This window comes from Stegostoma tigrinum, chromosome 5, assembly GCF_030684315.1.
Source record: "Stegostoma tigrinum isolate sSteTig4 chromosome 5, sSteTig4.hap1, whole genome shotgun sequence".
Classification (NCBI taxonomy): Eukaryota; Metazoa; Chordata; class Chondrichthyes; order Orectolobiformes; family Stegostomatidae; genus Stegostoma; species Stegostoma tigrinum.
In genome coordinates, this window is record NC_081358.1 from 122,436,371 (window position 1) to 122,463,813 (window position 27,443).

General features: G+C 44.4%; 1 protein-coding gene across 2 annotated transcripts in view; it reads left to right on the forward strand.

Annotated features, from left to right (window-relative positions):
- The window catches only part of LOC125451874 (NIPA-like protein 2), an 82,148-nt gene that overhangs the window by 33,200 nt on the left and 21,505 nt on the right, over positions 1-27,443 (forward strand). For both annotated transcript variants that reach the window (XM_048529566.2, XM_059646378.1), the window contains exons 4-7: positions 14,769-14,828; positions 17,545-17,666; positions 20,601-20,697; positions 24,658-24,793. In XM_048529566.2, the coding sequence (XP_048385523.1) occupies positions 14,769-14,828; positions 17,545-17,666; positions 20,601-20,697; positions 24,658-24,793 (415 nt within the window). The remainder of the gene's footprint in view (positions 1-14,768; positions 14,829-17,544; positions 17,667-20,600; positions 20,698-24,657; positions 24,794-27,443) is intronic.

Genomic DNA, 27,443 nt, shown 5'->3' on the forward strand with positions numbered 1-27,443 from the left:
TTTTTGTGTAAAGAGGCTGGATTGAGTGGTAAAGCTTCTGAGATACTTACAAGTAGATGAGCAGAAAATCCTAGTGATCATGGCTGATATCGTGAGTGAGGCCTGCTTTGGGTGTACTTTTTTTTAAAATCTTTAAAAAATTGTCTTTATCTTTCTTGAATATATTCAGTGACTTGGACTGTACAGCCTCCTGTGGTACAGAGAATTCCACAGGTTCACTCCCCTTTGATTGAAGAAGTGTTCCCTGATCTCCCCATATCCCCCTGAGACTGTGTCCCCTGGATGTAGACTCCCCAGCCAGGGGAAACATCCTCCCTGTATCAAGTCTGTCTAGCCCTGTTAGAACTTCATACATTTCAATCAAATCTATCTTTGGTGTTGCCGATTTGATGGGCTGAATGGCCTCTTTCTGCACTGCAGGAATTCGGTGATCAGTTTCTCATCCTCATCTAGAAAATGGGTTTATTTGGAATCACACAGGCTTTCAGAGTGCCTTCGTCAGGTGCAGTGAGAGAGCAGGGCACACAGACACACAGTTTATAGACAGACAGATCGAAAGATCATACAAATGGTGTGAGTGGAGGGTCAGATAATAAGTTTCTGCAGGTGACCACCAATGTTCGACGGTGTGTAAAGTGTTTATAATGTCAAAACCGGTGCCGTGCTGTCATGACAATCAGGCAGAGCCATAGGAGTATACAACAGGTAACATTGCAGGTCAGACACTGAATAGTAGGTGTGAGGCTTTGTTCAGAATCTGTCTCAGAGTCACCACCCCGGCTCCATGGGTGAAAGCGTGACCAACACAGGGAAGCCCATCGTCAACTTGTCTGATCACACCCTTCAACCAGACAAAATCGAAAGTTCTCAGCCAAGGGCTTGATTCCTGCCCCTCCACCGAAACGAGCCCCATTGGTCTGGTGGCAGACACAGAGGAATCCATCAGGAAAATGAGGCTCCGGAAATTCTTCCACAAACCTGGGTGTCCCTTGTGCACCAGTCGCTGAATGTAAGCGTACGGGTGCAGCAGGCCATAAAGAAGGTAAATGGTATGTTGGCCTTCTGTGCAAGAGGTTTCGAGTACAGGAGCAGGGATGTGTTGTTGCAGTTGTTCAGGGCCTTGGTGAGGCCACACCTGGAATAGTGTGTGCAGCTTTGGTCTCCTTTTCTGAGGAGGGAAGCTCTTGTTCTCAGGGGAGTGCAACGAAGGTTTACCAGGCTGAGTCTGGGGATCGCGCGTCTAATGTACGAGGTGAGATTGTTTTTCTTGGAGTTCAGATTAATGAGAGGAGATCTCATAAAGATTTATAAGATTCTAACAGGACTGGAAAGAGTAGATGCAGGGAGGATTTTCCCGACGGTGAGTGTGTCCAGAACAGGGGTCACTGTCTGAGGATTCAGGGTAGACCATTTATAACAGAGATGAGGAGAAATTTCTTCACCCAAAGAATGGTGAGCCTGTGGAATTCATTACCACAGGAATTAGTTGATGCAAAAAGTTGAATGTATTCAAGAGGCGGCTAGATGTAGGACTTGGGGCGAATGGAATCAAGGTCGTGGGGATGCAGCAGGGTTGGGCTATTGAGTTGGACGATCAGCCATAATCATGAAGAATGGTGGAGCAGGCTCGAAGGGCTGAATGGCCTCTTCTTGCACCTATCTTCTATGTTTCTATGTTAAGATGTCAGCAGCGAGCTGACATGAGACAACCAGTGAACCGAAACAGCCAACAGAGAGATCGTGGTGCAGGGGCCAAAAAAGAAGGAATCAAATTGGCCCCACTGTGAAGCCCCTGCTCTGTGTTCAATGGGGGATGTGTTCATGCCAGATTCATCACCTGCACTCACAAGGTAGTGCAGAACGTCACCCAGGCACAACGCAACGCCTTTTGTGCTCTCAAGGCCAATCACAACATTGACATCAAACCAGCAGAAAAAGGAGGAGCCATTGCCGTACAGAATAGGAAGGACAATGCGAGGAAGTGTACCAACAACTGAATGACCAGGAATACTACAGACAGCTACCTGCTGATCTGAACAGTGAACTCAACAGACAGATTAAGACCTTTGATCCAGTCCTTTAGAGTATCCTATGCACTCTCATCCCGCATACTTCCCATGTAGGAGACTTCTCCTGCTTCCGAAGATACACAAAGCTAACACACCTGGACGTCTCATCGTATCAGGCAGTGGGACCCTGTGTGAGAACCTCTCTGGCTACGGTGAGGGCACCTTGAAACCCATTGTACAGCAAACCTCCAACTTCTGTCGTGACGCTACAGAAACCTTCCAGAACCAACAGCCCAGTCGAACCAGGAAATTTCCTTGTCACAGTGGACATTTTGGCTCTCTACACCAACATTCCTCACAATGACAGCATCGCTGCAACAACCTCAGTGCTCAATACCACCAACAGCTAGTTTCCACCAATTTCCAGGCGCCATTCTACAACTCATCCACTTCATCCTTAAACAGAATGCCTTCGCCTTCGACAAACTGGCCTTCATCCGGACACAGGGAACAGCCATGGGGACCAGATTTGAACACACCCAGTACGCCAACGTTTTCATACACAGGCTCAAAAACGATTTCTTTGTTGCAGAGAACCTCCGTCCAACGCTTTACACCAGATGCATTAACGAGATTTTCTTCCTTTCTACTCATAGCGAGGAATCACTGAAACAACTGTGTGGTGATATCGGCGATAGCAAGAACTGCCGATGCTGGAGTCAGAGGTAACAGTGTGGAGCTGGAGGAACACAGCAGGCCAGACAGCATCACAGGAGCAAGAAAGTTGATGTTTTGGGTGGGGTCCCTTCTTTCTGAAGAACATTCCTGCTCCTCTGAAGCTACCTGGCCTGCTGTGTTCCTCCAGCTCCACGCATAATGATATCAATAGCTTTCATACCACTTTCAGTCTTATCATGGACTACTCCTTAGAATCAGTCTCAGTCTTGGACACACACATCTCCATCAGGGACAGATGCCTCAGTACCTCGCTCTATCGCAAGCTGAGAGATAACGTCACCAATGCTGCACTTCTGTAACTCCCACCCTAAGCATATTAAAGAAGCCATCCCCTACAGACAAGCCCTATGCCTACACAGAATCTGATCAGATGAGGAGGAACGTGACGGACACCTGAAGGTGTTGAGGGACATCCTCATAAGAACAGGATACAATGCTCAACTCATTGATCGCCAGTTTCGACGTGCCACAGCAGAAAGCCGTAATGACCTCCTCAGAAGACAGAACAGGATGAGACCAATACTGTACCCTTCGTCGTCCGATATTCCCAGGAGGGGAGAAACTGTGCCACGTTCTTCACAGCTTTCGACACATTACCGATGACGATGAACACCTCACCAAGATCTTCCCCACGCTTCCACTTCTCACCTTCAAACAACCACCAAACCTTAAACAGACCATTGTTCGCAGCAAAGTGCCCAGCCTTCAGGACAACATCGACCACAACACCACACAACCCTGTCATGGTAACCTCTGCAAGACATGTCAGATCATCGAGATGGACACTACCATCACATGTGGGAACACCACCCACCACATACACGGCAGATACTCATGTGACTCGGCCAACGTTGTCTACCTCATATGCTGCAGGCAAGGATGCCCCGGGGCATGGTATATCGGCGAGACCACGCAGACGCTTTGATAATGGATAAACGGACCCAGTGCAGCAATAGCCAGACAGGGGTGTCCCCTCCTGGTGGGGAAACACCTCAGGGGTCAAGGACATTCAGCCTTGGGTCTTCGGGTAAACATCCTCCAAGGTGGCCTTTGGGACACACAACAACGCAGTGTCGCCGAGCAGAGGCTGAGAGCCAAGTTCGGTCCCCATGAGTATGGCCTCAACCGGGATCTTGGGGTCGTGCCACGCGACATGTGACCTCACCACACTGTTCTATATCTGTAAAACCTTCCTTACTGTCCTGTTTTGACAGCATCACCTTGATAACTTGTTATGATTTCTCTATATTAATTAGTGTCTACAGTTTTGAATTACTTATTGCACACAGACACGCGTGCACACACACGCACGCACACACACGCGTGCGCACACACACACAGCTATGGGGTGAATCATTTCCTCCAAGATGTTTGTTTATTTGCAGATACAATCTCTTTGTTCAGCAGCACATAATTTGTAGTCATGGTCAATCAGTGTGGCATCTTAAAAATTCCAGCTTTCGGAATAAAACCAGCCTGGTTCCAGGTTAAAACTCTGAGTCAGATGCTGAACAAATTCAGTGAATGACCTGAGATGTCACCTTTTTTATATTCCTATGGTTCTGCCTTGTTGTCATGGCAGCAGAGCACTGACATTGACATGATAAACACTTTACACACCGTTTAATACTGTTGGTCACTTGCAGAGACTTATCACCTGACCCTCCACTCACACCATTGAAATGATCTTTTGGTCTCGCTTCCTATAAACTCTGGGTCTGCGTGCCCTGCTCTGTCACTGCGCCTGACAAAGGGTCTGCACTCCCAAAGCTTGTGTGATTCCAAATAGACTTATTGGACTATAACCTGGTGTCACGTGACTTCTGGCCTTGTCCACCCCAGTCCAACACTAGTACCTCCACATGTAGAAAAAGGCTCCTTCAATAGTGCAGCCCTTCCTCAGTGCTGCACCAGATTTTGTTTGTGTTTACACCCGGAGAGGCACTCGAACCCTGAACCCAAAACAAAAAATGTTGGCGATCTCAGTGGGTCAGACAGCATCCGTGGAGAGAAAGCGAGCGAGTGTTTCAAGTCTGGCTGATGGTTCATCGAAATGCTGGCTTGCTCTCTCTCCATGGATGCTACCTAATCCTCTGTAATCGCCAACATTTGTCATTTTTGGGAGAGATTCCAGCGTCTGCAGTAATTTGCTGCACCTTTGAACTCTGAACTTTCGGGCTCAGAAGTAAGGATGTTACCTACCGAGCGGCTGCTGGATCCCAGAACAGCTCTGATCATTCAAACAAGGAAACTAATTCCTTCTTTTCCAAGTCAGTTTTCATCATTTTAAAATCTGGTTCTGCTGAGTTGGTACCTTACCAGCATTTTTTGTCCTGGGGAGCCTGTTTTCAGCAGTTTTAATGAAATTTCGCCAGCTTCTCACTTGTAAGTAGAAGGATAATTTTTAAAACAAATTTTGAAAAGAAGTTGAGATTTATCACACGCACTGATTGCACTGACTTGTGGCAGAACTTTGCTTTCGGCAATAAACAAATGCATTTGAGCAGAACCTCAGAGGAAAAGAGCACTTTTCAAATTCATGCAATCTGCTCTGGAACTGGCAATTGTACCCAGAAAGCTGAAGCTCTAGTTCTGTAGTTAGAGGAGCTGGTTAATACTGCTAATGTCATTAGACGAGGAATAGAGAAGGCTAATATTCTGGTGATCAGAGATATTGGGAACTGCAGATGCTGGAGAATCCAAGATAACAAAGTGTGGAGCTGGATGAACACAGCAGGCCAAGCGGCATCTCAGGATACTGCTTGGCCTGCTGTGTTCATCCAGCCCCACACTTTGTTATCTAATATTCTGGTGACATGGATTCAAATCCTATCACAGCAGCAGGTAGAATTTAAACTAATTTATTTAATCTAAAATGTAAAGTTTCAGTAACGGTAACCATGAGAATGTGGTTGATTAGTCTTAAGTCATCCAATTCAAGATGCTCTGGTTGTGGAGGGATTGCGGTGAAGATTTATCAGACTGATTCCGGTAATAGCAGGAATATGAAGAGAAATTGGATTGGTTCGGATTATACTCACTGGAGTTTAGAAGAATATCGGGGGGAGTCTCATAGAAACCTGTACAATTCTAACAGGACTAGATAGGGTTAACACAGGACATATACTCTGGATGACTGGGGAGTCCAGAACTAGAGAGTCATAGTTATAGAGATAAACAGCATGGAAACAGACCCTTTAGTCCAACTCGACCATGCTGACCTGATATTATATATCAATAATATTGCTGGCATTTGGCCCATATCCCTCTAAATCCTCCCTATTCATGTCCCCATCCAGATGCCTTTTAAATGTTGTAATTGTACCAGCCTCCACCACCTCCTCTGGCAGCTCATTTCATACACGCACCACCCTCTGCGTGAAAAAGTTGCCCCTTAGGTCCCTACTTTATCTTTCCCCTCTCACCTTAAACCTATGCCCTCTGGTTTTGGACTCCCCCCACCCCAGGGAAAAGACCTTGGCTATTTACCCTATCCATACCCCTCATGATTTTGTAAACTTCTATATGATCATCCCTCAGTCTCTGATTTTCCGGGGGAAATAGCCCAAACCCTCTAACCCCAGGTCACAGTTTAAGCATACAGGGTGGGCCATTTAGGACTGAGAGGAGAGAAAATGTCTTCATCCAGGGAGTGATGAGCCCGTGGAACTCTCTGCCACAGAAAGCAGTTAAGGCCAAAATATTAAATATTCTCAAGAACGGGGTTAGATATTGTTCGCAGGGCAAAGGGCATCAAAGGGTATGAAGTGAAAGCGGGAACAAGGTATTGAGTTGGGTTATCAACCATGATCATGTAGTATGGCGGAGGGCTGAATGGCCAACTCCTGCTCCTATTTTCTATTGTCCTTACCTGGTCTGATCGACATATGACACCAGACCCACTGTGGTTGATTGTACAGCCCTCAGAAATGGCCCTGGACTGACGAAACGTTTCAAAAATGTGACCTGAGACACGGATTAGGCACTTGACTGACGGATCTGGTGAAGTTACAGATCCAGGGCTTGGTGAACTCTGGGAAAGCTTTGGGCCATTGCTTTAGCTGAATGTAATAAAATCACCATTTGTGTGTTTTTAAATGGTGTGGATCCAACAGGCTGCCTGAAGTAAAGATTAACTTTTCTCGTTATTGAATTGTAGAGTTAACAAGCACAGCACCAAATTAAATTAGAAAGTGGTTTGTTATGGATGTTGCTATGGTGACGTTACATTTGGGAGCTGAAGGCATAGTTTAAGCAGTGACATTGCGAGCACGTTGCTTCCTAATCTATGTTGCTGGTTTTTATTTTGTCGCTCCGCTGGGGATTTTTTGTTAGTCATGGATTAGCTCAAGCAAACAGCTTGTAAAGAGGCTGAAACAGCAGGACTGGATGTTCTCAGAGAAATTTATCATTCAGGCTCGAGATGTGGCTATTACTTAATGCCTACTGTGGTGAAACTGTGTGGCTGACTTACACCCCTTCAGGGAAGGCTAACAGCTAAGAACATTGGGGAAAAAAAATGCTTTCATTTGAAATAAAACCTTCAGGTGCCTCCCAAAATAGATTTGAAATGCAATCAACATTTCAGTGTTGAAACGTGGTTGTGAGACTGGGGTCATGTTTAGGCAGACAGCAGGAAGGATATTCCCATTGACCCCGGGAGTCCAGAACCAGGGGTAGGCCACTGAAGAGAAATGTCTTCATCCAGAGAGTGGGGAGCCTGTGCTCCCTGCTACAGAAAACAGTGAAGGCCTATGCATTGAATATTTTCAATTAGGGGATATAGTACTTAGGCCTAAAAAGATTGAAGCATGTGGGGAGAAAGCACGGGAACAGGGAACTCAGTTGGACAGAACATAGAACTGCGAACGGCTGGAGATCTAAAACAAAAACAAAAATTGCTGGAGAAACTCAGCAGGTCTGTCAGTGGAGAGATAAACACAGTTTATGTTTCAGGTCCAGTGACCTGTACTGATGAAGGGCTGCTGGACTCAAAACATTAACTTTGGCAGCATCTGGTAGAGGGAAAAGCAAAGTTAACGTTTCAATCCAGTGACCCTTCACCAGCTCAAGTCACTGAATTCGAAACGTAATCTGTGTTTATCCCTCCACAGATACTGCCTGATTTACTGAGTTGGATGATCAGCCATGAATGGTGGAGCAGGCTCAAAGGGCCGAATGGCCTAGTCCTGCTGCCATTTTCTATATTTCTGTGCTAGAATCGGTAAGGAGGCCGTGTTTCCTTCCCTAAAGGACGTTGGTTCACTTATATATTTCTATGAGGATTACACAGTTTAGTCACTACTATACAGCACAGTGTTGGGGAAATTTGAGGTTCAGGTCTTATGACAACATTTTGAGCGGTTATAGTGTCATAGATAACACCGTGTGGTGCTGGAGGAACACAGCAGGCCAGTCAGCATCTGAGGAGCAGGTGTTTTGGGTCAGGGGTCCCGATCCGAAATGTCAGCTTTCCTGCTCCGCTGATGCTGCCTGGCCTGCTGTGTTCCTCCAGCACCACACGGTGTTATCTCTGACTCCAGCATCGGCAGTTCTTGTTATCACATAGTGTCATAGAGTTGTACAGCGCAGAAACAGACCCTGAGGCCTGACTTGTCCATGCTGACTCGATATCCTATATAAATCTAGTCCCGTTTGCCAGCATTTGGCCTACGTCCCTCTAAACCCATCCTATTCATATACCCATCCAGATGCCTTTTAAATGTTGTAATTGTACCAGCCTGCACCACTTCCTCTGGCAGCTCATTCCAAACATGCACTACCCACTGCGTGAAAATGTTACCCCATAGGCCCCTTTTATAACTTTCCCCTCTTACCCTAAATCTATTCCCTCTAGTTTTGGACTCCCCACTGTGGGGAAAACACTTTGGCTATTTACCCTATCCATGCCCCTCATGATTTTATAAACCTCTATAACGTCACCCCTCAGCCTCCGACACTCCAGGGAAAATACCCCCAGCCTATTCAGCCTCGCCCTAGAGCTCAAACCCTCCAACCTGGCAACATCCTTGTAAATCTTTTCTGAACCCTTTCTAGTTTCACACCATCCTTCTGAAAGGAGGGAGATCAGAATTGTGTGCTATACTCCAAAATTAGCCGAACCAATGTCCTGTACAGCTACCACATGACCTCCCAGCTCCTTATTATTGGACTGTGACATACTGTCCTATCTCGGGCCTTTGGTGTCAGCTACATTACTGAATTCAGTGAGTAGCGTTTGGTACAGCCAGGCCGTTTGTCAACTGATCGAAATAGTGAGAACTGTTTGGAGGAGGCTACAGTGTAGCAACTGGGCTCATGATCAGGGGATGGGGACTATCCTGCTAGGGCAGAATGGTGAAATTTAAATTAAATGTTCTTTGAGAAAACTGACATTGAAACAAAGACTGTTTGAACTGTAGATAATAAAATGTGAGGCTGGATGAACACAGCAGGCCCAGCAGCATCCCAGGAGCACAAAAGCTGACGTTTCGTGCCTAGACCCTTCATCAGAGAGCGTTTGACCTGTATTCGTTTGCTACTCACAGACATCTTTGAGGGAAAGGATCATCCATCTTGACGCAAGATAATAAAATGTGAGGCTGGATGAACACAGCAGGCCAAGCAGCATCTCAGGAGCACAAAAGCTGACGTTTCGGGTCTAGGCCCGAAATGTCAGCTTTTGTGCTCCTGAGATGCTGCTTGGCCTGCTGTGTTCATCCAGCCTCACATTTTATTATCTTGGATTCTCCAGCATCTGCAGTTCCCATTATCTCTGATCCATCTTGACCCAGTCTGGTCTATGTGTGACTCACAGCTTCGTGGTTGACTGTTGACTGCCCTCTGAAATGGCCCAGAGAGCCGAGCAGTTAAAGGGATGAGCAACAAATGCTGACCTCACGAGCAATGTCCGCTTCCCATGAAAGAATTTCTTTTCTTAAAAAATTTGACAAGTGGCCTGACCATAATTTGCAACTCCATAAATCACAGAAGCAGAAGTGGGCAGTTCGACCCATCGAGTCTGCTGTACCATTCAGTGAGATCATAACTGACCCAATAATCCTGGACTTTCCACAGAACTTTAACTCACACTGCTCTTCACTGTAACGGTTGATTTGGAAAAACTCTCGGAGCTACAACAAAATGAATAAGGAACCCCAGTGATCTGGAAGCATTTCTTCCCTGTTTCTGTAAATGTGGATGATGGTCAAAGTGGGATGAGTGTTCAATTTGTCTCAGTAACTCGCGTTGATTATCCTGTTTCTATACGGGGGCGTCCATGCAGACTGTGTGAGGCTTGTGGTGATTAGCTCAATCGTGAACAAGTTGACCTGATGTGAGCATTCAGTGAGGCCTCAAATAACTCCCTTGTTTCTATGGTTACTCACAGTTTAAAAAAAAGAGAGGCAGCATATTTTTTCCCCAGCTCTGCTTTACTGCTGTGAGAGGCTTGGATTTAATAAAATTGCTATTTAGAAGCAACGTATTTATACTTGAAATCGTCCTCTCAATTGCTCAAGTTCAAAAAAAAATGCAGACAGAAAGAATGGAACTGGTCCCAGTGGAAAATTCCCACCCTTTCTCAAGTAGGTACATCGTTGGCCGAAAATAAGAGAGATGGTAGCTGCCAAGAAAAAAGAACAAGAAACGGACAGAGATTTGGAACTGGGTTTTCTCAACGAAGGCAGATAACTCAGGTTGGGGAGTTTCAATAGGGCTGTTTGATTTAGTCACTCAGTTCCTGACAATAATTGATAAAACTCGCATAGTGCTCACTTTCCCTGACTAGTCACAGATTCAACAGCAGGGACCTACTCTCTTCAAACAGCATGAGTTTTAAGTGGAGTACCATTTTCAAATTACCCAGTAGTGTAGCCCCCAGCTTCCTGGTTGCCTTAAGCACATCGAGTCCATATGGAGATGCCAAAAAATGACATGCATTACTAAATCGAAATAGTGAGAACTATTTGGAGGAGGCTACAGTATAGCAACTGGGCTCATGTTCGGGGGATGAGGACTCAAACCCTGCTAGGGCAGAATGGTGTAATTTAAGTTAAATGTTTTTTGAGAAAACTGACGTTGAAACAATGACTGTTCGAACTGTATTCGTTTGCTACTTACAGATGTCCTTGAGGGAAAGGATCATCCATCCTGACCCAGTCTGGTCTATGTGTGACTCTCAGCTTCGTGGTTGACTGTTGACTGCCCTCTGAAACGGCCCAGAGAGCCGAGCAGTTAAAGGGATGAGCAACAAATGCTGACTACCATTTTAATGTAGCAAATGGCCCCAAAGTTTCATAGGAGCATTAACGAACAAAAATGGGACATTGAGTCATGTAAGGAGATATTAGAGATAATGGGAATTGCCGATGCTGGAGAAGCAGAGATTACAAGGTGTGGAGCTGGATGAACACGACAGGCCAAGCAGCATCTCAGGAGCACAAAAGCTGACGTTTCGGGCCTAGACCCTTCATCTGATGAAGGGTCTAGGCCCGAAACGTCAGCTTTTGTGCTCCTAAGATGCTGCTTGGCCTGCTGTGTTCATCCAGCCCCACACTTGGTTACTAAGGAGATATTATAGCTGGTCACCAAATTCATCGTCAAAATGAATACAGTGTGGAGCTGGGGAAACACAGCAGGTCAGGCAGCATCAACGTAGCAAGAAAGTCAATGTTTCGGTATACATCGTCCTGATGAAGGGTCCTGGCCCAAAATGTTGACTTTCCTGCTCCTCTGATGCTGCCCGGCCTGCTGTGTTCCTCCAGCTCTACACTGTGTTATCTCTGACTCCAGCGTCAGCAGTTCTTGCTATCTCCATCATTGAGGCGGCAGGTTTTCAGAAGCATCTTGAAGTGGTAGAATGATAGAGAGTTTTAAGGAAGGAATTCCTGGGCATTGGGCTATGGCCGTTGAAACTATGACCATCAAGTGTAGAACAAATAGCATTAGGAATGTAGAAGAAGCTAGAGTTGGAGAAATTTAGAGATCTCTGAAGGTTTTAGGGCTGGATGAGATTACAAGTCAGGAAGGGACCATGTGTTCCCTTAAACCCCATATGGAATCTTTATTCCTCCTAATGCAGTTACATTCCCATTGCTATGGAGCAGACTAAACCCCTCAAACAATATTAAGAAGCTAGCCTAGATCCCAACTTTTTCATATTTTTAAGGCAAGTGTAAGGCGATGTGTTTTGGATGCAGCTTGATTGGTCAAACAGGCTCGAAGCAAACCACACTTCGTTCTTACCCTATCAGTTAAAATATAAACCAAAGAAATAAGATTTGAAATAACAAATCTATTAGAAAACCTAACAGAATAACAGCTTATTTAACTACTAAATTGCAACTGTTCCAATAATAGTAACATCACACAAACACACCCTTGGCAAAGGCAAATTCAGTAAACTAGATTATCTCACAGGTAGTTCTCCATCGCAGCAGGAAAGAACATCAAGAGAAAATTTTCAGAGAGAGAGAGGGGATCTCCAGTGTTTTGCTGTAACAGGGGGAGATATTAAGCAGTTTCAAAACCCCCAGCAGCGACTTAAACTAAAACACTGGTTCTGTGGGAGTTTGACTCTACCCCTCATGCTGCTCCCACTGTTCCAACTTTTAAAATAAAGACCAAGACCACAAGCTGTTTACTTTGTTGACTTGGAACAGACGACTTGGCGCCCCTGTCTCAACCTTTCACAAAAAATAAACAGAACAAAATAAACCACTTAAAGCCATAATATTACCACATCCATCCCTTCCCAGGAATGTTCTTTAGGGTCTGTTCATTTTGAAATCCCACTCCCTCCTGGCAGTGAGCTGTGACTTTCTGAAGTGAAGAGATGCGGCCTACATAGATAAGGCCTAGGAGTTCAGCCATTAAGGTGCAAGAGGTTTGGACAGTTCTCCAACATCCACCTGTTCAATTTTCCCCACTATCTAGGGAATTTTGTCAGGTCCTGAATGAGCCTTGGGGAGGTAAATCAGTTCAGTTTAAGATTTCTTGGAAGTTGAGTTCTCCTTTTCCAGTTAAAGCTGGCAAGTAAGCTCTCTCAACTGGAGGGCCAATCCGAAGTGGAGGAACTGACTGCAGTCTGCAGCAAATAATGAAATAGCAGAGAGGATGGGTGCCTCTCACTACCTTTTACAGAACTTGAATTAAAAATCACCAAAAGCAGCTGGGTCACTACTGAGAGAGGAATCCCAAACAGGCTCCTCCCCATTGAGTGCATTCACACCCAGACAGGCATGGAAGGACAGCTTCGGAGCACCATGGCTGCCTGGGTCTTTCCCTTCCAACAGTTAAATTGATGCCTATCACTTTGGGGAAACAGGAGGCCAACTGGAACATTCCAACCTTCCTTTAAGAGGACTTTACGGACCCTAAGTGCTGCCGGTCTCAAGGCAACAGTAGCCTTCCTGGGCCCTAGGCCAAAATGGCCGACATCAGGAAAGGGATCCGGTTGGCCACATTTTTCATGCCCCCTCTAAGCAGTGGCCCAAAAACCTAGCCAAAGGCCTCTTTATATTAGCTTTTCCCTGCGTCATTTTGAACAGCATTTTGTCAGATATTCCAGATGATTATAATTGCAAACTGCCCTTAGTTTATCAGATAGAGACCAGAATATGATTGCCTTGTTAGAAACACAGAAGTTCAATAATTCAGTGGCGTTTCCTAAGGGGGTGTTGCTCAGTCAGGAGCACAACATTCTGCTTTATTTTTTAACACAGATGACTGCAACCCCATCTCAAACTCCAGTGCTGCCTGCCTGCAGCTTGGTGACATTTTATTCCTCCCGCAGCTTCTTCCTACATTCCAGGCAGAGGAAATCTTCCTAACACCCACACAATAACATGCAAAGCTGTTTCAGTATTTCCCTTCCAGTTTCTGATATTGATGTCTGTGGTTGGGTCAGGATTATGGTTTGCTTTAAGTCTGTCAGCTAATAACCAACACCTCTTTCATGGCTCTCCCTCTGTGCTGATTTCTATTCCTGCTAAACACAGGGTAAAGTAAATATTTTCTTAGGTGGAATTACGTTTGCAAGAAGGATCTCATTTTATGCTAGAATGAGTTGGGGATGCTGAATGGCACCTCTCTGTTCCTATGGTTTTGATTGTGAGGTAATAAGATTGGAGATCTCCAACATGGGCATAACACTGGAACAGAAATGGACTGAATGGGCCAAATAATCTCCTTGTGTGCTGTAACTGAACATCGAACTCTCTCAAAGAAACCAAGTAACAATGACCATGCGTAAGTGGTTTGTAATATTGGTCTGGAGATAAAGATCGGCCTTGGCCATGGTACTGGGGAGAATTTTGCTGCATTTTGAATTGTTGCCATGGGAATTTTAACATCCTGCTGAGATGGTGAGGATGCCTCACTGTACCATTATATAAGAAAGATGGCACCTCTGACCGAGTAGCTCTCCCTCAGCGCTGCACTGGGGGTTTGGCCTGAACCTTTGCTCTCAAGCATCTGGAATTTAAACCCACAACTTTGTGACTCGACCAAAAGCATCACGCTCACAGCAAAAAAAAGCCGACTGCAAGAGCTCTGGCAATCTGGCTGCATGGGTACTTGCGTTTTTTCTGAATTTTGATTTTATCCTTTCGTGGGATGTTCACGTTGCTGGCAGTATCCCTGGAGAAGGTTGGGGTGAGCTTACTTCTAGAACTGCTGCAGTCCATGTAGGTTGACCCACAATGCCCTGAGGGAACGAATTCCAGGATTGTGACCCAGTGACACTGAAGGAACGGCGATATATTTCCAAGTCAGGATGGTGAGTGACTGGGAGGGGAACTTGCAGGGGGTGGTGTTCCCATGTATCTGCTGCCCTTGTCCTTCTAGATGGTAGTGGTTGTGGGCTTTGGAATTGCCTTTAATTTATTGTTGACTGTGAAATGTGTTCCATTAATCACAGAATGTGGGTCCTGCTCCATTAATTGCAATTTTCTTTTTCTTTCCTTTAACAATTACCATTAACTTTGTATTAATACTAAAAACTGTTACTTTTGCATTTAGCTAGTGCAGCCATTTCTGTGGTGTTCTTGAAGGAGACCCTACGATCTTCCGATATCCTGGGTAAGTCATATCTTGTGTAATACATGAGTTACATGTCTGATTAGTGAGCATTGATGGTGCATTAAAGCAGCAGGCCCTTGATTTATATAGAGATTGCCTTTACTTGGATGTTGCTCCATGAGTTTACAACACGATATATAATTAAAACAAAACAAAGAGCTGTGGAAACTGGAAATACTAAAGAGGAAATACTGGAGAAACTTAGCGGCATCAGTGAAAAGAAAGCAGAGTTAACATTACAGAGCAATAAACAACCAGTTGTTGAAAATTAAAAAAAACAGTGAAGGTAACTGTGTGGTGGTTCATGCAGAAGGTCTGACATTAAAATACTTACATCACGAAGCAATATTGTGAGCATCTCAGAGGAATAATAGACAGAATGCTATAGAATGTACAGCACTGGAACAGACCATTCAGCCCACCCAGCCCATACTTCATTTTATTTTTTCATGGAATCTGAACACTTGCAAGGTCAGTGTCTGTAATTACCCTTGCTCAGCCAACAGCACTGCTGTGAGTCTGCAGTCACAAGTCAGCCAGGCTCTGGATGGGAGTTTGCTCGCTGAGCTGGAAGGTTAGTTTTCAGACGTTTCGTCACCATTCTAGGTAACATCATCAGTGAGCCTCCGACAGTCTGTTATTGTTACAGGCCTGGCTTGCTTGAAGATTGTCTTTTCTGAGCTTAAGCTGTTGTAGTCTTAGATTCAGCAACTGTGATGGCTTTCGTGGTTAAATAGCTGGTGACATTGCCCACAGGTGGACTGAGCAACACGGAATCTGGGAAGAAGGGAAGATAGCAGTATAGTATCCTCTATCTCAATGCTGATTCACCCTTGCCCCTTTAATGCCTTTATTATCCAAATTTATCAATCTCTTTCTTGAATATATTCAGTGATGTTGCCTCCACAGCATTCTGTGGCTGAGAATTGTGCAGTTTCACTATCCTTAGAATGAGGAAATATTGACTCATCTCAGTCCTTATCGGCCTAACCCATATCCTCAGATTCGGTCTCCTGGTTCTGGACTCGCCAGCCAGGGGAAATCTCCTCCCTGCCTCTTGTCTGTCCAGCCCTGATGGAATTTTATACATTTCATTCTCATCTTTCTGAGTTCCAGTGAGTGAAGGTCAAGTTGAGCTAAACACTTCTCATACAGTCCTGCCATCCCCAGTTACAGCTCAATGATGCACTGTTGCACTGTGGCAGGTACATCCTTTCTTGGAGAGAGATTGAACTACATCCAATACTCTAGATGTGGTCTCACCAAGGCCCTGTATAACTGCAGTAAGACATCTCTCCTGCTGATCTCAAATCCTCTTGCAATGAAGACCAGTCATACCGTTTATCTTCCAAATTGCTTGCTGCACCTGCCTGTCTCATTGACTGATGTATTAGAGCACACATTGCGACATAAGTAATATTCTTCCTCCCTGTTTTTCACACCAAAGTGTATAACGTCACATTTAGCCACATTGTACAACATCTGACATGTGTTTTCCCACTGACTCAACTTGTTTAAATCACTTTGAAGCCTCTTTGCATCCTTCTTTGTCTGTATTTACGGCACTCCATGTTAAGGCCTGTGAAATGACTGCACAGAGGCTGGTATCCTGTCACCAAGTCACCCTATATTTACATGTGCACAGTAGTTGGGCTATGACCAGCCAGCTCAGAGCCTGTCGCTAGTCTGAGGAGACTCTCGGAATCTCCTGTTTATTTACATCTGTCCGCCAGGGCTCCCAGACTGGCCCAGGTTAACAGCTCCTGTCAAGGATCTCATAGTCAATGAGATCCATCTGACCCTGGTTCCAGTCACTATAGCCTGGAGCAGGTATAAATCACTATAGTGCAGCTGTCTTTAGCCAGACACCCTCAGTCTGATTTTCTGATGAAGGGTCTAGGCCCGAAACATCAGCTTTTCTGCTCCTCTGATGCTGCTTGGCCTGCTGCGTTCATCCAGTTGCACACCATGTTCCATCACCCTTCCTCAGTTTCCTGATTGAGGATCTACTTTTCCTGATTTTGACTGTTCTTCATGGAATTCTGATCAGAATGGAATCTTGCAGCCGGTATTACACAGATCAAAACTTAACCTTGCTGCTATCCCAGAACTGTCACACCATATTTTCATTTAGCTGACAGAGCCATCTTTTAGCTGAGGTAATTAACTTCTAACTATCTCATCCATTTGCTTCGATGATTCTCCTTCAGGCTGTGTGAGCTGGGAATAGCTGTTCGCTCTTCCCAGGGAAACCTGTGTCAGCAACTTTCCCTGTTGACCCTTGGAAATGTTTGTTGAATTTCAAAAAGCCCTCTTATAATCTCTTCCTGAGACAGTCTACCCCCAGTGCCTGCTCAATACAGGAGTACAGTCATGTGTATCCAGGAAGCCATTTTGTAGGAATGGGTGGTCATTTTAAAGACTGATTAGCTCCCTTTGCAAAACACATGATATGGTAATTACCCAGTCATGGCACAATGCAGATACCAGCTATCTAAAGATACCCCTGAAATCATAGCATCTCCTGGAAACAACTGTGGAAGAACTCCTTAGTTCAGCAAAGTTGTCATGGACAATTGGGCATTTGGGATTATTGGTGACCAACTTCATATTGGCCAGGAATGTGGGAAGGAAAGTGATTGGAATCTGTATGAAGTGATCTTCTGACACATACCAAAGTTAAAAGCATCTCTATTTTTGTTTGTTTTTCCTGTAGGGGGATCGTTGGCCGTACTGGGAGCCTATCTTCTGGTGACCTTTGCCATTAATGTCCAGCAAGAAATCACAGCCCTTAAAATTAGTCTATACTTCATCAGTTGGCCATTTCTAGTTTATTTGGTAAGAGAATCTGAAATAAGTTATATGTGAATTGGCTTTCTAGGGCTCCCATTGGAGTTTACTCCCGCAGACTGTTCCCACCAGCCTTAGGAACAGGATTGGACCAATGGTGCCAGCTACAACATTCATTTAGGTCCTGGCCCATCCTTTTGTGATCTCAAACCCACTTTCCTGTCTATCCCTGACTCCCAAATCTATTAAATATCTATCTTGGTCAGCCTTGAATAAATATCACTGAACCAGCCTCCCGCGTGGAAGAGAATTAAACCAATTAAAATTCTCCTCAAAACAAAACACAAAGTTCATTCTGCTCCTCAAGCCTGTTCTGCCATTCAGTGGGATTATGGCTACTCTATATGTTAACTCTGGTTACTTTCTGTGGTTCTATGTTCTCTAATACCCTTAACTAATAAATTGATATTGTTTCAGTTTGATCGGCAACTTCTGGAACGTTTGAGGAGTAGGATTCTAGATTTCTACTAGCCTTGGAGTAAAGATGTGCTTCCCTATATCACCCCAAACAGGCTACTATACTGCTTATAGTCTTCGCTCTAGACTTCAGAGGGAAAGTGACATACTCTCAGTGGAACCAATGGATTCAGAGACTCATGTTTCTGTGCTAGGGACCATGGTTCATATCCTGCCACAGCTGCTGGTGAAATTTCATTTCAGCTGAAAGTGAGTCTCAGTAATCAGTCTGAAACTACTCTCAATTTTCATAGAACCCATTTGATTCACTAATGTCAGTCTTGGAAGGAAATTGGAGCTCTTTGGCCAGGCCTGCTAAGTCACTCCAAATCCACAGCAATGTGATTGACTCCTAACTGCAATGACCCTCACAAGCCACTCAGTTTGACAGCAATTAGGAATAGGCTAAAATTGCTGGCTTAGATAAGGAAACATGCGTCCCATAAAAGCAGCTTTCCAAAGATCCTCAGACAGCACCTTCTAAACTCATGATCGCTTCCATTTGGAAGAACAGAGGCAGCGGATACATGGGAACACCACCTCCTGCAAGCTCCCCTCCAAGCCACTCACTATCCTGACATGGAAACATATCGCCGTTCCTTCAGGGTCGCTGAGTCACAACCCTGGAATTCCCTCCCTAAGGGCATTGTGGGCCTACCTACAGCACATGGACTACAGCAGTTCAAGAAGATAGCTCCCCACCTCCTTCTCAAGGGGCAACTAGGGGTGGGCACCAAATGCTAGCCTAGCCAACAATGCCCATGTCCCAGCTCTCTGTTTGTAGCTAGCTGACAATGAACACTGCTGTTAGTGATTTCTCATACCTTGGGAGCTGAGATTCGTTCATGTTCACATTTTGCATTGGAAGTAATTTTTGGTCGGAAACTGGAATTTTGGTAAATCTTCCTGCAACAACTGACCAGACATAAGTGGGAACAAAATTATTTCAGCATCAAGTGGTAGACTGCTAGAGCAGAGAAATGTGATGCTACCAACGAATTGCAGTGTCACATTGTCAGTTTTGGGAGATGACACAATGGCAATATGTTGGACCATAACACTTGTGTGCCTGGTGCTGATCATCAAACCAAACTCTTTAATTACGAGAGAGTCTGCCCATTTGTTGCTGAGGGTATTCCCCATTGTGGAATGTCAGCGCAGCATTGTCAGCGTACACTAGTTCTCTGGTAAGGAATTGGCACAATTTAGATCACAGGCAGGTGGGACTGAGCAGCTTTCGGTTAGCTGTGAATGTGCAGCATGCCCGGGTTGTGTGTTTTGGTCTTTGGTCGATCAAATATATTACAGGTTCCAAACCATAGGGAGCTCTGCAGCTTTTCATGTTTGTTCTGATGTGACACAGGATGACTCCATTTACACAATAATTACATGGAGCTTCCAGCACAGAAACAGGCATTTGTTCTTTCTTTATGCTCCACAGGAACATCCTTCCCCTTATTTACATCATCCCAACCTACAGACGTATCTGTTTCCTTTCTTCCTCATTAATGCCCGTGGATTTCTTTTTACTTTTAAGTTGATTTACAGTTATTGCCGATGTCAGCAACAGTACAAAGTGAAAGAACATGTGAGGGAACACAGAACACTCGCACCAGGAGTGCAAGGAGGGGGGTCCTTCATAGTAACCTCAGTGCGGGAATCGAACCCACTCTGTTAGTATCTCTCTGTGTCACAAATCAGCTTTCCAAGATAACCAACCCCTTTCCCAAGGAATGTGCAAAATCCTGAAGCAAAGTAATGAGGGAATGGCTGAAGTGGCCAACCTGTCTTTCTATTTATTTAAATGTATCAATCCATGAGATGTAAGTTTTGATGGAAACAGCACCATTTATTGCCTGTGGACGCAATGGTGGGGGTGAACTGCCTTCTCGAACTGCTGCGCTGCATGCAGCCCTTAAGGAAGGAATTCCAAGATTTTGACCCAGCGACACTGAAGGTACAGCGATATATTTCCAAATCAGGATAGTGAGGGGCTAAGAGGGGAACTTGCAGAGGGGTGGTTTTCCCATGGATCTGCTGTCCCCATGCTTCTAGATGGAAGTGGTCACGGATTCAGAAGTTGCCCAAGTTAGTTACAGCTATGTGTCTTGTAAATGGTACACATTGCTGTGACTGTGCAATGGTGGTGAGGAGAATCAATGTGGAAAATGGTGGATCAGGTGGTCGTCAAGTGGATTCATTCTACCAAGTGAAATTTGAGAAGTGCAGCCGTGACCGGTCATTTGGTGGTCGGTGAAGTGAGTGTGTGTTAGGAGAATCTCTGTCAGACCATTTACCTTTATTACAAACCTTATTGCTCTAAAGGTTTAACTGATGGGTAGTTCAGGTGCAGGGTATGGCCTGGCAAAATATTCTTGCATTTTTACAGAAAACAATATCTCTGCTTCTGATATGGAATTTTGGAGGCACAGCGTAAAACCGCATCTTGTTTTTGCTTCTGCACAGGCTTTGGAATTTATACTGTTCGTTATTTTGCTGTATCTCTACAAGAAAAGAGGCATGAACCACATAGTGATTCTACTGCTGATGTCTTCGATACTTGGTAAGAGCTGCCCTTGAGCGGGGAATAGCTGCAGTTTTCATTTCTGGCATTCTTAACATGGGGGAGAATATGTCTTAATGTCAGCAAATCCTTTCCTGCCTGCATCTCCAGCCTCTGTGAGCCGCAGGCAGTAGCTAAGGAAATGAGGAACCTGTTGTGAAGGTGCGACAAATCTCAGAAGTGCAGTTGCAACAGAATCACTAAGTTGCTGCTGCCTATACGAAGGTGTACAGTTACCTCCTCCTCAGTGATTATTACAATTTGCCGTACAGGTAGTTAATGCTGATTTAAAGCACCACCTTGTTAAGCCATCCAACACTTAGAACATAGAACATAGAACAGTACAGCACAGAACAGGCCCTTCAGCCCACAATGTTGTGCCGACCATTGATCCGCATGTATGCACCCTCAAATTTCTGTGACCATATACATGTCCAGCAGTCTCTTAAATGACCCCAATGACCTTGCTTCCACAACTGCTGCTGGCAACGCATTCCATGCTCTCACAACTCTCTGTGTAAAGAACCCGCCTCTGACATCCCCTCTATACTTTCCTCCAACCAGCTTAAAACTATGACCCCTCGTGCTAGCCATTTCTGCCCTGGGAAATAGTCTCTGGCTATCAACTCTATCTATGCCTCTCATTATCTTGTATACCTCAATTAGGTCCCCTCTCCTCCTCCTTTTCTCCAATGAAAAAAGTTGGAGCTCAGTCAACATCTCTTCATAAGATAAGCCCTCCAGTCCAGGCAGCATCCTGGTAAACCTCCTCTGAACCCTCTGCAAAGCATCCACATCTTTCCTATAATAGAGCTTCTTTTATGTTAATCCACATAAACCACGCAGAAAGGAAGAGGGTTTTCTCATGTCTTATATAACAAAGTGTGAAGCTGGATGAACACAGCAGGCCAAGCAGCATCTCAGGAGCACAAAAGCTCTTGCTCATGTCTTATATTGTCATATATTGTCACAGGATATGCCGATGGAGGACTTTTTTTTGTGTTTGATTTGCTGTAGTAAATGTAGAAACCAATGTGTGCACACCAAGTCCCCACAAACAGCAACGTAGTAATAACCAGATTGTCTGCTTTTTTTGTGATTGAAGGTAAATATTGGTCGGGAGATGGTGGCAGTTGGATCTTTGACATCCACTATCTCGTCTGACAGTGCAATGTCCCTCAGCACTGAGCTGGAATGTCACCCCAAATCTACTGTTAGCACCCTTGGGTGACAGCCCGTGTGAATCTTGCACCTTAACAACATAGCCAGAATACCAGGTACAGAAGAGGGTGCTTAAATCCTCCATGCCATTCGTCGCAACAGTTTAACCCACTTTTACTCCATACCCAGCAAGGAAACATAGACCGAGATAACAGAAATGATTAGATAAGGGGGTGGGGGCGGTTTGTAAACATCAAGGCAGTGCAAAGAAACTTCACTGGATTTAAATGGAAGTGATTTAACCCATTGTAGCCACCCATCTCTACTGCAACTATATTTTCAGTGCACTGGCTAAATGAAAGCTATTGTATTAAATATTTGCTACATTGCAACAAATTCTCATAGGAAAATATTTTTGGTGCATTTGCTTCATACCAATCAAGAAAGGTAAACAATAAGCAGTAAAGTTCATGAAGCACCTTTCAGAATCTCCAAAGTATATTAAAGCCCATTTAGTACTTGTTGAAGTGTAGCTGGTCACTGTTACGATTTCGGGAAAGTGTCATCCAATTTGCATACAGTAAGTGCTTACAGACAGCAGTGGCCAGATCATCTCTTTCTAAAAATGGATATTGATGCTATTTTCGATTTTAAATCTGAGCAGGGTTTTTGTTACACAAGGGTATTAGGGAAATGTGGGGCAAAGTTCAGACGATGGGGCTGGATGACATGATCTGATTTAGTGTCCAAACAGGCTTGAGGGGTTGAATAAACTCCTCCTGTTCCCATGTTTTCTCCAAAATTATGTTCAGGAATTCTTAAGTGCCTACTTGAGAGGATAGACAGGGTTACTTAATTTGCTTTCTGTGCTAAATGCTTTGTACTTAACAACAGTGAGCGCATGATATTTAAGTAGGGCAGTTTATTAGAACGGTACATGACCCTGGTGAGACCAGATCTGGAGTATTGGGTACAGTTTTGATGTCCTATTTGAAAAAAAGAGATGTAATTGCTTTGCAGTCAGTTCAGAGAGGGTTCATTTGACTCATTCCTGGGATGAAAAATTTATCTTTATGAAGAAAGAATGAGCAGGTTGAGTTTTTACACATTGGCAGTTAGGAGAATGAAACCAAAATGATTCTGAAGAGAGTGGATAGGGTAGGTACTAGGAGGAAGATGATTTTTCTTGAAGGGGAAACTGGAACTAGAAAATTAAGAATAAGAGACCTCCTTTACAACAGAGACGAACAAATTTTGTTCAGATTACTCAGTTGTGCAATTCTCCCCCAAATGAGGTGGAGGCCGTACCTTTAAATTTAATCAAGGCCTAGTTAGGTATAACTCTTGATATACAAGGGAGTCACATATGAGGTGAGGGGCATAGGGAGTAGACAGGTTAGTGGAGCTAAGACCATAGCCAAACCTGACATAATCTATTGAAGAGTGGAACAGGTTCAGAGGGCTGAATGGCCTACTCCTGCTCCCAAACCTGATGTTCCTAAATGCTTCCAAAAGTACTTCATTGTCTGTAAAGTGCCTTGACTTGTCTTGATGTCTGCTTAGGAGGAGTTCCTGATTCTCACTGGCTTTTGTTGAAAAAATGTTTCAAAACATTACCACCTCCGCCAGACCTCCTAAAACGACCTGTGGATCCAAAACAGCTGAGAATATTTGTCACCATTGAATTGGGGTTATTTACAGTTCTTTACCCAGAAACTTCACCAGTCACTGATATTGTGCCCCGTTCAAAAGATTGTGCAAACTGGAGAAAAAAAAACACTTCCAAAACCCAACCAATGCACAAACAGAATTGACACTAACAATTCAATTGGTCACTTACAGAGGGAGGGTTCAAGCCACATCCCAAGATGGTGCTTATTTATATCCCAGCTTTGCAGCGGGAACTTTCCATCTCCTTTTGTTGATCATTACAGCATTTCCTCTGGTGGCTTTCTGTCCTCGCACTGGTTCAGTGTAACGTAGCATTTCTATTCAAGCACTGTCGATAGGTGGTGTGATGTAATTCTCTTTGTTTAAATTGGGAGAATAGGCTGCAGGATGACTTTTCATCCTTTGATATTACAGCTCAGGCTCTGGAGAGAGCTAAATGCTTGTTATTATAAATCACAACTCCAGTCCCTGAGGCCTGTGCAATCTTTGTTTGTTTATTGTAAGAACTGAGGGCAGGAGTGGGCCATTTAACTCCTTGTGATGACCTTCATCAACAACACTCTTTCGGATGATCTCCTCATTCCCCGATTTCCTTGGAGTCCCTGCCAGTCTTTGTCCTGAATGCACTTGAAGATTAAATAGCTCTGCTTTCCAGGTGCCAAACACACAGAAATTGAGTGAAAAATGTGATTAGAATCATTGGATGCTTGTTTTTGTGCAGACTCAATGGGCTGAAGGTTTTTTTTCCTGTGCTGCAGGCCTCTGTGACTCTGTGTATACAATATATATGTCTCTAAAACAGCCATTCCCTTCTAAAGAAACCATACCCTGTAGTTCCAGACTTTCCAATGTGACAGAAACAGCCTCTCAGTGTCTACCCTGTCAGCTCCCTCTCTCTGTTTTAGTAAGATCACCTCTCATTCTTCAAGTCTCAGCCATAGGATTACCATTCAATCCAGAAATCAATCTCGTTAACTTCTGTGATACCCCCTTTAAAGGAAGCACATTCTTCCCTGGCCTAAGGAGACTGAAATGGTACATTGTGCTCTAGCCCTATTTGCTGTTTCAGTTTAACATTTGCGTACATGATGTAATGATCCTGACTGACTGACTGTATGTCTTTTTCAGCCTCACTGACTGTGATCTCAGTAAAAGCTGTCTCTGGGATGGTGACGAGCTCCATTCAGGGCCAGCTTCAGTTCCAGTATCCCATATTCTACGTCATGTTCGTCATTATGATCACATCTTGTATTTTCCAAGTACAGTAAGTGACTTCACTAAACAGTTTGTAAAGAGAAGAAAGACTTTCACAACCTCGGGCTGTCTGGGAGCACTTTATGTAAGGAGATACTTTAGAAGTTTAGTCACTGTTGCAATTTAGGGAGCTGGTGATGTGGTGGTCATGTCGTTGGACAGCTAATGTTTCAGGCTAATGTTTTGCGGCCATAAGTTGAAATCCCACCATTGGAGGTGCAATTTGAATTCATTAAAAACCTGGACTGAAAAATAACTACAGTCATCGTGATCACTATCAATTATCATAACAAAAATTTGGTTCACTAATGCTCTGCCTTTAGAAAGGAAATCTGCCATCTTCAACTGTTCTGGCCTACATTTGATTTCAGACCCCACAGAAATGCAAGTGACTTTCACCCGCCCTCTGGAAATGGCTAAAGAGCCTCTTGAGGGCAGTTGGGTTTGGGCAATAAAAGCTCACAATGTCAATGTAGATTAACAAATGAAAATTTCCAGCTAGTCAGTGCAAGCTCCCATGAATAGCAATGTGAAATTAAAAAAAAGTGCTGGAGAAACTCAGCAGATCAGGCAGCATCTGTAGGGAGAGAAAAACAGAATTAACGTTCTGAGCCCGGAATGAACTTTTTTCAGACTGCCAGGAAAGTAGTAATGACCAGATCATAAGATAAATATTGGCCAGGAGAGCAGGGAGAGTTCCTCTGCTTTTCAGCATAGTGCCACGGATTGATTTGGTTTGATCTATTATTGTCACACATAACTAGGTACAGTGAAAATAATAAAATGTGAGGCTGGATGAACACAGCAGGTCCAGCAGCATCTCAGGAGCACAAAAGCTTCCAAGATAATAAAATGTGAGGCTGGATGAACACAGCAGGCCCAGCAGCATCTCAGAAGCACAAAAGATGCTGCTGGGCTTGCTGTGTTCATCCAGCCTCACATTTTATTATCTTGGATTCTCCAGCATCTGCAGTTCCCATTATCCCTAGGTACAGTGAAAAGTTTTGTTCTGCATGTAGTACAGGCAGATCATAATATACAAAGATTGAACAGAGCAAGGAATACAAAGTCACTAGACAATAGGTGCTGGAGTAGGCCTTTCAGCCCTTCGAGCCAGCACCACCATTCATTATGATCATGGCTGATCATCCACATTCATTATCCTGTTCCTGCCTTATCCCCATAACCCTTGATTCCACTATCTTTAAGAGCTCTGTCTATCTCTTTCTTAAAAGTATCCAGAGACTTGGCCTCCACTGCCTTCTGGGGCAGAGCATTCTATATATCCACCACTCTCTGGCTGAAGAAGCTTTTCCTCAACTCTGTTCTAAATGGCCTACCCCTTATTCTTAAACTGTGTCCTCTGGTCCTGGACTCACCCATGAGCGGAAACTTGCTTCCTGCCTCCAGAATGTCCAATCCCTTAATAATCTTATGCGCCTCAATCAGATCCCCTCACATCCTTCAAAACTCAAGTGTATACAAGCCCAGTTGCTCCAATCTTTCAACATATGATAGTCCTGCCATTCCGGGAATTGACCTCGTGAACCTACACTGCACTCCCTCAACATCAAGAGTGTCCTTCCTCAAATTTGGAGACCAAAACTGCACACAATACTCCAGGTGCGGTCTCACCAGGGCCTTGTACAGCTGCAGAAGGACCTCTTTGCTCCTATACTCAATTCCTCTTGTTATGAAGGCCAGCATGCTATTAGCTTTCTTCACTGCCTGCTGTACCTGCATGCTTGCTTTCATTGACTGATGTACAAGTACACCTAGATCTCATTGTACTTCCCCTTTACCTAACTTGACTCCATTGAAATAGTAATTTGCCTTCTTGTTCTTGCCACCAAAGTGTATAACCACAGATTTATCCACATTAAACTGCATCTGCCATGCATCCGTCCACTCACCTAGCCTGTCCAAGTCACCCTGTATTCTCATAACATCCTACTCACATTTCACACTGCCACACAACTTTGTGTCATCGGCAAATTTGCTAATATTACTTTTAATGCCTTCGTCTATGTTAATATATATCGTAAACAGCTGCAGTCCCAGCACCGAACCTTGTGGTACCCCACTGGTCACTGCCTGTCATTCCGAAAGGGACCCGTTTATCACTACTCTTTGCTTCCTGTCAGCCAGCCAATTTTCAATCCAACTCAGTATTTTGCCCCCAGTACCATCTGCCCTAATTTTGCTCACCAATCTCCTATGTGGGACTTTATCAAAGGCTTTCTGAAAGTCCAGGTACACTACATCCACTGGTTCTACCTTATCCATCTTCATAGATGCATCCTCAAAAAATTCCAGAAGATTAGTCAAGCACGATTTCCCCTTTGTAAATCCATGCTGACTCTGACCTATCCTGTTACTGCTATCCAAATGAGTTGTAATTTCATCTTTTATAATTGACTCCAGCATCTTTCCCACCACTGATGTCAGGCTAACCAGTCTGTAATTTCCTGTTTTCTCTCGCCCTCCTTTCTTGAAAATTGGGACAACATTTGCCACTCTCCAATCCACAGGAACTGATCCTGAATCTATAGAACATTGAAAAATGATTACCAATGCGTCCACAATTTCTAGAGCCACCTCCTTAAGTACCCTGGGATGCAGACCATCAGGTCCCAGGGACTTATCGGCCTTCAGACCTA